Source organism: Nerophis lumbriciformis, linkage group LG07 (assembly GCF_033978685.3).
Source record: "Nerophis lumbriciformis linkage group LG07, RoL_Nlum_v2.1, whole genome shotgun sequence".
Classification (NCBI taxonomy): Eukaryota; Metazoa; Chordata; class Actinopteri; order Syngnathiformes; family Syngnathidae; genus Nerophis; species Nerophis lumbriciformis.
Genome location: NC_084554.2, coordinates 1882381 through 1898426, shown reverse-complemented (window position 1 = coordinate 1898426; position 16046 = coordinate 1882381). Strand labels below are relative to the sequence as shown.

At 34.7% G+C, this 16046-nt stretch overlaps 1 protein-coding gene across 2 annotated transcripts in view; it reads right to left on the bottom strand.

Annotated features, from left to right (window-relative positions):
- trpc1 (transient receptor potential cation channel, subfamily C, member 1) overlaps window positions 1-16046 on the bottom strand; it is a 54713-nt gene that overhangs the window by 21137 nt on the left and 17530 nt on the right. For both annotated transcript variants that reach the window (XM_061965933.1, XM_072913442.1), the window contains exons 5-9: window positions 10597-10728; window positions 10329-10524; window positions 8490-8826; window positions 5596-5735; window positions 4028-4177 (exon numbers count right to left, since the gene is read on the bottom strand). In XM_061965933.1, coding sequence (XP_061821917.1) covers window positions 4028-4177; window positions 5596-5735; window positions 8490-8826; window positions 10329-10524; window positions 10597-10728 — 955 coding nt within the window. The remainder of the gene's footprint in view (window positions 1-4027; window positions 4178-5595; window positions 5736-8489; window positions 8827-10328; window positions 10525-10596; window positions 10729-16046) is intronic.

Here is a 16046-nt window from a genome sequence, read left to right as displayed (position 1 = left end):
TTGATATACGACTCCATGCGCGCCCACATCACGCTGGTTTTAATATATTATTAAAGTTTGACTGACCTATTTGACTGTTTTTTTGACATTCCTTTAGCGCAGTTAGATGCAGCTTACAACACGGGGCGGCTTATAGGTGGACAAAGTTTTGAAATATGCCGTTCATTGAAGGCGCGGCTTATAACCCAGGGCGCCTTATGGTGCGGAAAATACGGTATGTTGTATGCCCTTTTTTTTTTTCAAAACCCTGTTTCTATAACAAAAAATAATATTTGATGTGAAGTAATTGGAGCCTTAAAAATGTCAATAATTCACAACAACATATATTTTAATTCATTATTATTTTTTGAGCAATGACAGTTTTAAAAAAATCCCTCAAATTCTCCCACTCATAAAAGTGTTAAAAATATGTCATTCATTTTTGTTTCACTTAAATCAAAGTTTGTTTTACTTAAATCACTTATATCAAAGTGGAATTATTGATGTGAAGTAATTGGAGCCTTAAATAGGTCAATAACAACATTGATTTTGATTCATTATTATTTTTGAGCAATGACAGTTTAAAACAAATCTTTCTAAAATTCTTAGCGACCCAAAAGGGTTCCACTCATAAAAGTAAAAAAGCAAGTCAGACATTACCTGGTTTTTATTTTATTTTACTTTCAATGCTTAAGTATCTAGATCAACTTCAGATTTATCCGTCGTTTTCATAATTTGTTCATGTCTTTTTCTTTGTTTGTTCGTTTTATGCCCTTTTTGTTAAACAAAACATTGTTTTTTTATAGGAAAAACACAAAATATGCAATATTTTCCCCAAAATTATTTTTAAAGTACAAAATTTGATGTGAAGTAATTGGAGCCTTAAATATGTCAATAATTCATAACAACATTGATTTTGATTCATTAACATTTTATGAGCATTTATAGTTAAAAAAATGATCAGGGATCCGAAAGGGTCCCACTCATAAAAGTGTTAAAAATAAGTAATCCATTATTTTTTTACCTTCAACACTTAAATGACTAAAATCAACTTCAGATCTATCCGTCAGTAAACGGTAATTTATTTTTATTTTTTATGTTTTGCGCCCTTTTTGTTTTTTTGTGGCAAACACACCAAATAAGAAATATTTCCCCCCCCAAATATTTCAAAGTAGAATATTTGATGTGTACTAATTATAGCCTTAAATAGGTCATTAATTCATAACATGGATTATAATGTATTATTATTTTTTGAGCGATAACAGTTAAAAAATGTTTTCCTGGGGATCCAAAAGAGTGCCACTCATAAAAGTGTTAAAAAAATACTGTAATTCATAGATTTTTTTCTTGCTTTCAACGTCCCTGGATCAACTTCAGATCTACCTGTCAATTATATGTTTTTAAAAAATGTTTTTTTTTGTCTTATGGCATTTTTGTTATATAAAACGTTGTTTTTTTTATGGCAAAAACACAAAATATTTCATAATTTGTTCATGTCTTTTTCTTTGTTTGTTCGTTTTATGCCCTTTTTGTTAAACAAAACATTGTTTTTTTATGGGAAAAACACAAAATATGCAATATTTTCCCCAAAATTATTTTTAAAGTACAAAATTTGATGTGAAGTAATTGGAGCCTTAAATAGGTCAATAACAACATTGATTTTGATTCATTATTATTTTTGAGCAATGACAGTTTAAAACAAATCTTTCTAAAATTCTTAGCGACCCAAAAGGGTTCCACTCATAAAAGTAAAAAAGCAAGTCAGACATTACCTGGTTTTTATTTTATTTTACTTTCAATGCTTAAGTATCTAGATCAACTTCAGATTTATCCGTCATTTTCATAATTTGTTCATGTCTTTTTCTTTGTTTGTTCGTTTTATGCCCTTTTTGTTAAACAAAACATTGTTTTTTTATGGGAAAAACACAAAATATGCAATATTTTCCCCAAAATTATTTTTAAAGTACAAAATTTGATGTGAAGTAATTGTCAATAATTCATAACAACATTGATTTTGATTCATTAACATTTTTTGAGCATTTATAGTTAAAAAAATGATCAGGGATCCGAAAGGGTCCCACTCATAAAAGTGTTAAAAATAAGTAATCCATTATTTTTTACCTTCAACACTTAAATTACTAAAATCAACTTCAGATCTATCCGTCGGTAAACGGTAATTTATTTTTATTTTTTATGTTTTGCGCCCTTCTTGTTTTTTTGTGGCAAACACACCAAATAAGAAATATTTTCCCCCAAAATATTTCAAAGTAGAATATTTGATGTGTACTAATTATAGCCTTAAATAGGTCATTAATTCATAACATGGATTATAATGTATTATTATTTTTTGAGCGATAACAGTTAAAATTTTTTTCCTGGGGATCCAAAAGAGTGCCACTCATAAAAGTGTTAAAAAATACTGTAAGTCATAGATTTTTTTCTTGCTTTCAACGTCCCTGGATCAACTTCAGATCTACCTGTCAATTATATGTTTTTAAAAAATGTTTTTTTTTGTCTTATGGCATTTTTGTCATATAAAACGTTGTTTTTTTTATGGCAAAAACACAAAATATGCAATATTTCCACCAAAAAATTAATTTCAAGTGAAATATTTGATGTGAAGTAATTGGAGCCTTTAATATGTCAATAATTCATAACAACATTGATTTTGATTCATTATTATTTTTTGAGCAATTAAGAGTTTAAAAAAAATGTATCAGGGATCTAAAAGGGTCCCACAAAGTGTTAAAAATAAGTAATTAATTATTTTCAATAGATCAACTTTAGATCTATCTGTCAATATACGGCAATTTAGTTTTCTTTCATTTTTATGTGTGTGTATATATATACATATATATATATATATATACACACACATAAAAATGAAACTATATTTATATAAATATTTCATATTTATTTTTTTAATATCCTTTTTGTTTTTTGCAAAATGCAATACTTTCCCCAAAAAATATTTCAAAGTGTAATATTCAATGTGAAGTAATTGGAGCCTTCAATGGGTAAATAATTCAAAACAACATTGATTTTGATTCGTTATTATTTTTTGAGCAATTAAGAGTTTAAAAAAAAATGTATCAGGGATCTAAAAGGGTCCCACAAAGTGTTAAAAATAAGTAATTAATTATTTTCAATAGATCAACTTCAGATCTATCTGTCAATATACGGCAATTTAGTTTTCTTTCATTTTTATGTGTGTATATATATATATATATATATATATATATATATATATGTATATATATATATATATATATATATTTCATATTTATTTTTTTAATACCCTTTTTGTTTTTTGCAAAATGCAATACTTTCCCCAAAAAATATTTCAAAGTGTAATATTTAATGTGAAGTAATTGGAGCCTTCAATGGGTAAATAATTCAAAACAACATTGAATATTGATTCATTATTATTTTGAACACTGACCGTTTAAAAAAAAATCCCACTAAAATTCCCGGGGACCCAAAAGGGTCCCGCTCATGAAAGTGTTAAAAATAAGTCATACATTTCTTCTTTTCTTTTTTTACTTTCAACGCTTACCAAATGTTTTTTTTTTTGTTATGGCATTTTTGTCATCTAAAACATTTTTATGGCACAAACACAAAATATGCAATATTTTCCCCCAAGAATAATTTAAAGTGCAATATTTAATGTGATGTAATTGGAGCCTTAAATATGTCCATAATTCATAACAATATTTATTTTGATTCATTATTATTTTTGAGCAATGACAGTTTTAAAGAAAAAAGCTTTGTATTATTAGTGAACATTGCAACTTTTTCTTGTTACATTTCACCTATTTGCTCTTTTATTACACCTTTTTTAATGTTGTTTAAAAAGTATTTTTCGAATGTGCCGCAGGGCCTCACTTTGTCTTTTTTAAAGTAATGAGGGATGTTTCAAAAGAGACGAAGCAGAGACAATGTGATGTTTCACCAGTGAGGATGCTGTGTGTGGGCGGTGCAGTACAAGGAAAAGTGTTAGCTTGCGCAACATGTTCCGTCTGCACGTCCTCCCACGCTGCTCTCCTACCTGCAGCGGGCCCAGGATGGAGCTGGTGGTGTACATGAAGAACAGACGCAAATAGCTGAGGACGTTGGCGAAGGCAAACAGGCCTTCAGCGACCAGGATGGGATGGAAGGCGTCCCAGTTCTTCCTCTCCGTGTCCTCCACATCCTTGAACTGCAAACACAACATTTGTTAAAAACACTGCTTTTTTCTTTAAAAAAATGTATATATTTTTTTCTTTATTCAGTATTTTTCATTTATTATTTTTTATAAAATAATTAAAAAAAAACACTTCTTTAAAAATTTTTTTTTTTTCTTAATTACGTTGTTTCATTAATTTTTTATTATTTTATCTATAAAATAATTTTAAAAACATTTTTCTTTATTTGATATTTTTAATTCATTATTAGTTTTATAAAATAATTTTTAAAAACACTACTTTTTCTTTGAAAAAATATTTTAAAAATTCTTAATTAAGTTTTTTTTCATTGATTTCTAAATTAGTTTTTCTAATAAATAATTTAAAAACACTGCTTTTTTCTTTTAAAAAAAAACGACTTAATTATTTTCTTTGAGTAATTTTCATTCATTACTTGTTTTATAAAATAATAAAAAAAAAAAACACTACTTTTTTGTTTGAAAAAATATAGAAATGTTTTCTCTTATTTTTTTTTTAAAAGATTGTAAAAAAAAAAACAGTTTTTTGTCTATTTTAAAAAACGACTTAATGTGGTTTATTTAGTATTTTTCATTCATTATTTTGATTAAATAATTGAAAATACATGGCCCTGCGGTGAGGTGGCGACTTGTCCAGCTGGGATAGGCTCCAGCAATTTTTTTCTTAATTACGTTTTTTCATTAATTTTTTATTATTTTATCTATAAAATAATTTTAAAAACCTTTTTCTTTATTTAATATTTTTAATTCATTATTAGTTGTATAAAATAATTTTTAAAAACACTACTTTTTCTTCGAAAAAATATTTTAAAAATTCTTAATTAAGTTTTTTTTCATTGATTTCTAAATTAGTTTTTCTATAAAATAATTTAAAAACACTGCTTTTTTTCTTTTTAAAAAAACGACTTAATTATTTTCTTTGAGTATTTTTCATTCATTACTTGTTTTATAAAATAATTTTTAAAAAAAACACTACTTTTTTGTTTGAAAAAATATAGAAATGTTTTCTCTTATTTTTTTTTTTTAAAGATTGTAAAAAAAACAACAGTTTTTTGTCTATTTTAAAAAACGACTTAATGTGGTTTATTTAGTATTTTTCATTCATTATTTTGATAAAATAATTGAAAATACATGGCCCTGCGGTGAGGTGGCGACTTGTCCAGCTGGGATAGGCTCCAGCAACCCCGTAACCCGGAGATGGACAAGCTGTAGAAGGTGGGATGGATGGGATTTAAAATGCACTGCTTTTATATTTAAAAATTTTTTTTATATTAATCATGTTTAATTTTTGTATTAATTAATTGTTTTCTATTTTTCTATTAAAAACATTTTAATCACGTTTTTTCATTTTTTTTCCCCATTATATTTATTGATAAAAACTTTCAAAAACCACTGCGGAGAAGGTGTGGGAGTACCTTGCTGTGGGCCACAATCTTGAGGGCAAAGGTCGCCAGGTAAAGGGAATTCATGACAAAGCTGAGCTGGTTCCTGGACTCGTCCAAGAAGTCCTCCAGACCTCCGTACCAAAGACGCTTCACATCCGACCACACCATTCCTGCAGGAGAGACCCTATATTCACATTCTTCTCTCCTGTTAGCGCTCTATTGCAACCACTCCAGTTAGCCCCTCCCCTTCTGCACACTCACCCTTTCTTTTCACTTGCCATACCAAACCAATGTTAGAGTCTTGCATATTAGCCCATTAATCTGATACATCAGCAGGAATCAAACATACTTGTATCATTTAGTCGTGTGGAATCAAGTGAAATGAGTCAAAAACCACAATGAAATTCAACAACATATTTCAGTTGAGTTCTATTTTAACACATACCAACGATTTATGCTATCTTATCTAAATCTATGCTAACAATATATGCTATCTTATCGAAATACATGCTAACAACATTTGCTATCTTATCTAAATGCATGCTAACAATCAGAGGTGGGTAGTAACGCGCTACATTTACTCCGTTACATCTACTTGAGTAACTTTTGGGATAAATTGTACTTCTAAGAGTAGTTTTAATGCAACATACTTTTACTTTTACTTGAGTATATTTATAGAGAAGAAACGCTACTTTTACTCCGCTACTTTTATCTACATTCAGCTCGCTACTCGCTACTAATTTTGATCGATCTGTTAATGCACGCTTTGTTTGTTTTGGTCTGTCAGACAGACCTTCATAGTGCCTGCGTTTCAACAAATGCAGTCACTGGTGACGTTCACTCCGTTCCACCAATCAGATGCAGTCACTGGTGACGTTGGACCAATCAAACAGAGCCAGGGGTCACATGACCTGACTTAAACAAGTTGAAAAACGTATTGGGGTGTTACCATTTAGTGGTCAATCGTACGGAATATGTACTGTACTGTGCAATCTACTAATAAAAGTCTCAATCAATCAATCAATCAATCAATCAAAAGCATGAAGGAATAAAGACCCTTTTTATTTCAACCGTACATCCCGTCAAAAGCCTAAAGACTGACTGCACAGTTCCTGTCTTCACAATAAAAGTGCCGCTCCATCGCGCCTGCGCTTTCAAAATAAGAGTCTCCGAAAGCCAGCGCAAACAAGCTAGCAAGCTAGCAAGCGACGGAGTTTGCCGCCAATGTTATTTCTTGTAAAGTGTATAAAAACGAATATGGAAGCTGGACAAATAAGAAGCCAAAAACCAACCACTTTCATGTGGTATTAGACAGAAAGGAGGTACTTTTTTTCTCCTCCATTTGAAAACGTGGACGTTATCAGCACTACTGTCTGATTACAATCAATGCAAGTCATCACAATCAGGTAATACACCAACTTATATTCTTGTCTTCATGAAAGAAAGGAATCTATATGTGTTAAACGGCGTGGCGAAGTTGGTAGAGTGGCCGTGCCAGCAATCGGAGGGTTGCTGGTTACTGGGGTTCAATCCCCACCTTCTACCATCCTAGTCACGTCCGTTGTGTCCTTGGGCAAGACACTTCACCCCTTGCTCCTGATGGCTGCTGGTTAGCGCCTTGCATGGCAGCTCCCGACATCAGTGTGTGAATGGGTAAATGTGGAAATAGTGTCAAAGCGCTTTGAGTACCTTGAAGGTAGAAAAGAGCTATACAAGTATAACCCATTTATCATTTATATTCATTAAAACACCTTTAACATGTAAACAAAAACGGCTAAATAAATAAATATAAATTATATACTGTATATATCAATGTATGTATATGTATATATATGTGTGTATATATATATATATATATATGTGTGTGTATATATATATATGTGTGTGTGTATATTTATATATATATATATATATATATATATATATATACACACACACCACATCACCACGCCCCTAGGCCAGCCTGTACCCACCCACTCTGTGCCCTATATAAACCATGGTATGCGAATGCTCCCATTAAAATCTCCTGATGATTGAGGGTACCCCCCCTCATGAAACAGGCCTGTAGAGATGAAATAGTCTTGTGATTTTTTTCCCACACATACATATATATATATATATATATATATATATATATATATATATATATGTCTGTGTGTGTGTGTGTGTGTATATATGTTACTCATCAGTTACTCAGTACTTGAGTAGTTTTTTCACAACATACTTTTTACTTTTACTCAAGTAAATATTTGGGTGACTACTCCTTACTTTTACTTGAGTAATAAATCTCTAAATTAACAGTACTCTTACTTGAGTACAATTTCTGGCTACTCTACCCACCTCTGCTAACAATATATGCTATCTTAGCTAAATACATTCTAACAATATATGTTGTCTTATCTAAATCCAGGCCAACAATATATTCTATTCTATATTAACATATGCTAACAAAATATGATACCCTATCTAAATACATGTTACCAATTTATGCTATCTTATCCAAATATATGCTAACAATATATGTTATCTTATTAAATACATGCTAACAATATATGCTATATGCTATGCATAGACACTCTTGGTTTAGATACTAGCCAACATAATCTACCACTTTTTTTTTTTTGCTGATCTGGGATCAATGTCGGATCGGAACACGCCTAATTGTAATGGCAACATGAGGATTGTACTGCGTTTAGTACTTAGTGAGGGGAGACAGTCTTGAGTGAGCGTCACGTGTCACATGTTAGTTAGCGGCTCGTCACACGCCATCGACCGCCTGACGAGAGGAAATGATTTTGTGTCGACGAGCCGCAAACTGCTGAGTCAGCAGAGTCATTACAGCGACTTAACGAGCGCGCTAATGCTTTGCTGGCAGTGCACACACACACACACACACACACACACACACACACACACACACACACCTATGATCCAGAGGATGAGCAGGTAATCGATCATCTCCAGCGCGGGGCCCATGGTGTTCTTCTTGCCCTCGTTGTAGACCAGCGAGTAGAGGTTGAGCAGCAGCAGGAAGGTGAAGTAGGAGGCGCTGTGGATGATGAACTTGACGAAGGGCGTGTGGATGATCTGGCCCACGCGGGAGCGCGGCACCAGCAGGTAGCACGCGGAGAGCAGCGGCCACAGCGCGGCCACGCTCAGCACCGTGGAGATCTTCAGACACGTGTGCTTGCGCCGGTAGCTGGCCGTCTCGCCGAACCACACCGTGTTGAGGAACTGCTGGCAGTTGGACTGAGACACAAACTGCAAGAACACAAAGGAACCATTGCTGCTGTCAAACCTCCCGCCCAGGGTTGATTGAAGCTAAAAAGCTAGCATAAAATGTTAGCATGCTAACATCAAGGAACAGTTAGCATTCTTGCGAAATGGAGACATGTCTGAAAATCCATGAATTTTAAGTTTAAATGACTGAAATTAGCTAAAATGCTAGCATAAAAATGCTAGCATAAAAATGCTAGCATGCTAACGTTAGCTTGTTGAAATGGGAACAGTTTGCATACTTGCGAATCGGAGACATGTCTGAAAATCCATGACTTTGAGGTTTAAATGATCGAAATTAGCTCAAATGCCAGCATAAAATGCTAGCATGCTAATGTTAGCATGATGACCTCGGAAAAGCTACTTCTAAAAAGGCATCAGATATTAAAAGCCATAATTTTTAGGTTTATACATATAAAATTGGCAAAAAGCTAGGACGTTTAAGGTTAAATGAAACAAATTAGCTAAAATGCTAGCATAAGATGTTAGCATGCTAACACAGGCGAAGTTAGCATACTTGTAAGATGGCGCCAAGTATCAAAAGCGATGACATTTAAGTTTAAATGAAACAAATGAGCTAAAATGCTAGCATAGAATTGTAGCATGCTAACACAGGAGAAGTTAGCATGCTTGTAAGATGGCGCCATGTATCAAAAGCCATGATGTTTAAGTTTAAATGAATCTAAATAGCTAAAATGCTATCATAAAATGTTAGCATGCTAACACAGGAGAAGTTAGCATACTTGTAAGATGGCGTCAAGTATCAAAAGCTAATGACGTATAAGTTTAAATGAAACAAATTAGCTAAAATGCTAGCATAAAATGTTAGCATGCTAACACAGGAGAAGTTATCATACTTGTAAGATGGCGCCAAGTATCAAAAGCTATGACGTTTAAGTTTGAAAGAAACAAATGAGCTAAAATGCTAGCATAAAATGTTAGCATGCTAACAGGAACAGTTAGCAAACTTGTAAGATGGCGCCAAGTATCAACAGCTATGACATTTAAGTTTAGATGAATCAAATTAGCTAAATGCTAACATAAAATTTTAGCATGCTAACATAGGAGAAGTTAGCATACTTGTAAGAGGACGGCAAGTATCAAAAGCTATGACATTTAAGTTTAAATGAATCAAATGAGTTAAATGCTAGCATAAAATGTTAGCATGCTAACACAGGAGCAGTTAGCAAACTTGTAAGATGGCGCCAAGTATCAACAGCTATGACATTTAAGTTTAGATGAATCAAATTAGCTAAATGCTAGCATAAAATTTTAGCATGCTAACATAGGAGAAGTTAGCATACTTGTAAGATGGCGCCAAGTATCAACAGCTATGACATTTAAGTTTAGATGAATCAAATTAGCTAAATGCTAGCATAAAATTTTAGCATGCTAACATAGGAGAAGTTAGCATACTTGTAAGATGGCGCCAAGTATCAAAAGCCCCAAAAAGAAGTCAAGCACAGTATAAGTTGAACCCCACTGACCTCCTTCTGGTTGTACTTGATGGCCAGTTTGAGGCGGCTGAGGTTCATGCGCTCCTCCAGGAGGCCCCTCTTGTCCACGGGGTCCTCGCTGGACGTGTGGTTGAGGATGACCTCCAGCTCTCGGGAGTTGCGAGCCTGAGCCAGCAGGTCCTTGGCGAACATCTTGCACTGCTTGGCCAGCTCGTCGTAGTCGTTCCTGCGCGGATGAGAGTGGCGTGTCAGAGAGCGGCCGTGTGAGAGGTTGGTGTGCGGCGGCGGGAAGGAGCACCTGAACTCCACCTCCACCAGACTCAGCTCCTTCAGGTCCGTGCTCAGCTCGAAGGCCCTGAGGATGGGGTCCTCCTCCGTCAGCATGATGAGGGAGGGGCTGGCCAGGCAGCGGTAGATGTCCAGCCGGAACCTGCCACAGGTATCAGGACGTGAGTATGGCTCCCTGCTCTACGTTCTCATGGATAGGTTGGCTCCGCTAGAGGGCCGTGTCCGCCAACTAGAGCAGAGTAATCTCCATGGAGTACTTGTCTCTGGGCCCCCTGCCTGCGAGAGGCAACGATGAGGTATAGCAGGTTAGTCTCGCTTAACAAGTGGCTGGCTAGTTTTCAGAGGTTTCTCAGAGTTCGGGGCTGATCTAGTGACACACGCCGACAATATAATTATAATGGGGGATTTTAATATCCAGTGTTTCCCACACATTCATTTATTTGTGGCGGCCCGCCACGAAAGAATTACGTCCGCCACAAATGGATTTTTCGGCTTTTGACTCGCTCGACCGCTCATAAAAGCAATGGGACTGTCTGTGAATGTTGCTTGTAGTTACAACTCCGGTGCAGTAGGTGGCGGTAACTCCGCCAATAGCACTTAATTCACCTGGTGGGCCAGAAGAAGAAGAAGAAGAAGAGGGACGGACGGACGGACGGACGGACGAAACGGGATCAAAATACGAGGGTAATATAGGTTATAGGTAGATATGTTATAGCTGCATCGCTCGCGGCTCGTCATATATTTAACGTTAATCCGCTGCTTCATTAACACCGCCGCTGTTTGACTCGTGGGCCGGGGCAGACGAACGTAGTAAAAGTCACGTGTTACCCTACCGACGAGCTAACGTGTCCAGGTTATAACCATGTTGTCAATAAACACACGTGGACTGAAGCTAAATTGTCCACTGTCCACTGCAGCATGTGAATGCAATGAAAAGAATAAAATCTGATCCAACCAGCTGTTAAAATGTTGTCCAGGTTAATGTTTTGGCCATTAAAAGCCCTTTATTTCAAGATTTCAACTGTGATCGGGCTTAAAACAGGTGGCTGACCTGTTCAGATGAGTGTAACTGCTACTGGTCAAATAATGTGAAATAGCATTTAATTTTACATGTATGCAATGCCATTTAAATGTAATTATAGATAATAATAATAATAATAAATACTGTGTAGTGTTGTAAATAGTCAACGGGAAGAATTTTAGTAAGATATAAGCCATGAGCACTACACAGCCAGAAAAAAACCTAGGCAGGACAAGTAAAAATATTGGGGCAAGTAGATTTGAGAAGTCGGGCAAGTAGAAAAAAACCTTAACGTTGAACCCTGCATGTGTTGAGCTGCTGCCGCTTAAGGTTAGACGGCACTGTACATAGAGCGCTTCTGCTCGTTAGTAATAAATTCTAATGTTGGATGTTCACTCCTTCACACAGATGAGTATAGAAAAATATTTTCAACGGCCGAAAAGGGCTCGACTTGGAGAGGAGGTAGGCCTACAGTCCGGACCACAGGTGCGACCTGTTCAGCAGCAGCAGGAGGAGGAGGAGGAGGTTGACTGACTGTGGCAGGACACCTCTGCCTCTGTTTCACTTTATGTTGCTGGTAAATAATATGGTTGTAGTATTAGGCTAAAGTTAAATTATTTAGTATTCACTAATTAAAGGGGCAGAGCTTTAAGAGACATTTTGGCTTTTATATTTTATAAGATATATTTTTTGTAAGAACCACAATTAATAAATATATTTCAGTGAATCACTAATTGTTCAAATCTGTATATAAATATGTACATAAAATGTTGTAATTATATTCCAACTCCACGTTCTTCTTGGTCATCGCCGCTGCCGCCGCCACCCCCCACCCCCCCGACCACACCACCACAAATAGATGCCTGTCCTGTGGGAAACACTGATATCCATATGAATACCCCATCAGACCCTCCGTGCGTGGCGCTCCAGACTATAATTCATAGTAAATGAACCCACACATGGCAACGGTAATACGATAGATCTAGTGCTTGTCCGCGGTGTCACCACCTCCAAAGTTAACGTACACTTAAGTAATGTCCGATCATTATCTTAGAAAATTCGAAGTTCTGACTAATTGTCAACAAGCTGCTAATAACCACCGCAACATTAATGCTGTCACAACTACGACTCCTGCTGGCCGACTGCCTTCAGTAATGGCGCCATTCCCAAATAGTAGAATGACTATGTTGACTTTGCTTTAATAGTACTACTATGTTCAATCAATCAATCAATCAATGTTTATTTATATAGCCCTAAATCACAAGTGTCTCAAAGGGCTGCACAAGCCACAACGACATCCTCGGTACAGAGCCCACATAAGGGCAAGGAAAAACTCACCCCATGGGGACGTCGATGTGAATGACAATGAGAAACCTTGGAGAGGACCGCATATGTGGGTAACCCCCCCTTCCCCCTTCTAGGGGAGACCGAATGCAATGGATGTCGAGTGGGTCTGACATAATATTGTGAGAGTCCAGTCCATAGTGGATCTAACATAATAGTAAGAGTCCAGTCCATAGTGGATCTAACATAATATTGTGAAAGTCCAGTCCATAGTGGATCCAACATAATAGTAAGAGTCCAGTCCATAGTGGATCTAACATAATAGTGTGAGAGTCTAGTCTATAGTGGATCTAACATAATAGTAAGAGTCCAGTCCATAGTGGATCTAACATAATAGTGAGAGTCCAGTCCATAGTGGATCTAACATAATAGTGTGAAAGTCCAGTCTATAGTGGATCCAACATAATAGTAAGAGTCCAGTCCATAGTGGTGCCAGCAGGAAACCATCCTGACTGTTGACTTTGCTTTAGTAGTACTACTATGTTGACTTTGCTTTAGTAGTACTACTATGTTGACTTTGCTTTAGTAGAATTACTATGTTGACTTTGCTTTAGTAGTACTACTATGTTGACTTTGCTTTAGTAGTACTACTATGTTGACTTTGTTTTAGTAGTACTACTATGTTGACTTTGCTTTAGTAGTACTACTATGTTGACTTTGCTTTAGTAGTACTACTATGTTGACTTTGCTTTAGTAGAATTACTATGTTGACTTTGCTTTAGTAGTACTACTATGTTGACTTTGCTTTAGTAGTACTACTATGTTGACTTTGTTTTAGTAGTACTACTATGTTGACTTTGCTTTAGTAGTACTACTATGTTGACTTTGCTTTAGTAGAATTACTATGTTGACTTTGCTTTAGTAGAATTACTATGTTGACTTTGCTTTAGTAGTACTACTATGTTGACTTTGCTTTAGTAGTACTACTATGTTGACTTTGTTTTAGTAGTACTACTATGTTGACTTTGCTTTAGTAGTACTACTATGTTGACTTTGCTTTAGTAGTACTACTATGTTGACTTTGTTTTAGTAGTACTACTATGTTGACTTTGCTTTAGTATAATTACTATGTTGACTTTGCTTTAGTAGTACTACTATGTTGACTTTGCTTTAGTAGAATTACTATGTTGACTTTGCTTTAGTAGTACTACTATGTTGACTTTGCTTTAGTAGTACTACTATGTTGACTTTGCTTTAGTAGAATTACTATGTTGACTTTGCTTTAGTAGTACTACTATGTTGACTTTGTTTTAGTAGTCCTACTATGTGGACTTTGCTTTAGTAGTACTACTATGTTGACTTTGCTTTAGTAGTACTACTATGTTGACTTTGCTTTAGTAGTACTACTATGTTGACTTTGCTTTAGTAGTACTACTATGCTTTAGTAGTACTACTATGTTGACTTTGCTTTAGTATAATTACTATGTTGACTTTGCTTTAGTAGTACTACTATGTTGACTTTGCTTTAGTAGTACTACTATGCTGACTTTGCTTTAGTAGAATTACTATGTTGACTTTGCTTTAGTAGAATTACTATGTTGACTTTGCTTTAGTAGAATTACTATGTTGACTTTGCTTTAGTAGTACTACTATGTTGACTTTGCTTTAGTAGTACTACTATGTTGACTTTGCTTTAGTAGTCCTACTATGTTGACTTTGCTTTAGTAGTACTACTATGTTGACTTTGCTTTAGTAGTACTACTATGTTGACTTTGCTTTAGTAGAATTACTATGTTGACTTTGCTTTAGTAGTACTACTATGTTGACTTTGTTTTAGTAGTCCTACTATGTGGACTTTGTTTTAGTAGTCCTACTATGTGGACTTTGCTTTAGTAGTACTACTATGTTGACTTTGCTTTAGTAGTTCTACTATGTTGACTTTGCTTTAGTAGAATTACTATGTTGACTTTGCTTTAGTAGTACTACTATGTTGACTTTGCTTTAGTAGTACTACTATGTTGACTTTGCTTTAGTAGTACTACTATGTTGACTTTGCTTTAGTAGAATTACTATGTTGACTTTGCTTTAGTAGAATTACTATGTTGACTTTGCTTTAGTAGTACTACTATGTTGACTTTGCTTTAGTAGAATTACTATGTTGACTTTGCTTTAGTAGTACTACTATGTTGACTTTGCTTTAGTAGTACTACTATGTTGACTTTGCTTTAGTAGAATTACTATGTTGACTTTGCTTTAGTAGTACTACTATGTTGACTTTGCTTTAGTAGTACTACCGGTACTATGTTGACTTTGCTTTAGTAGTACTACTATGCTTTAGTAGTACTACTATGTTGACTTTGCTTTAGTATAATTACTATGTTGACTTTGCTTTAGTAGTACTACTATGTTGACTTTGCTTTAGTAGTACTACTATGTTGACTTTGCTTTAGTAGTACTACTATGTTGACTTTGCTTTAGTAGTACTACTATGTTGACTTTGCTTTAGTAGTACTACTATGTTGACTTTGCTTTAGTAGTACTATGTTGACTTTGCTTTAGTAGTACTACTATGTTGACTTTGCTTTAGTAGTACTACTATGTTGAATTTGCTTTAGTAGAATTACTATGTTGACTTTGCTTTAGTAGAATTACTATGTTGACTTTGCTTTAGTAGTACTACTATGTTGACTTTGCTTTAGTAGTACTACTATGTTGACTTTGCTTTAGTAGTACTACTATGTTGACTTTGCTTTAGTAGAATTACTATGTTGACTTTGCTTTAGTAGTACTACTATGTTGACTTTGCTTTAGTAGTACTACTATGTTGACTTTGCTTTAGTAGTACGACTATGTTGACTTTGCTTTAGTAGTACTACTATGTTGACTTTGCTTTAGTAGTACTACTATGTTGACTTTGCTTTAGTAGAATTACTATGTTGACTTTGCTTTAGTAGTACTACTATGTTGACTTTGCTTTAGTAGAATTACTATGTTGACTTTGCTTTAGTAGTACTACTATGTTGACTTTGCTTTAGTAGAATTACTATGTTGACTTTGCTTTAGTAGTACTACTATGTTGACTTTGCTTTAGTAGTACTACTATGTTGACTTAGCTTTAGTAGTACTACTATGTTGACTTTGCTTTAGTAGAATTA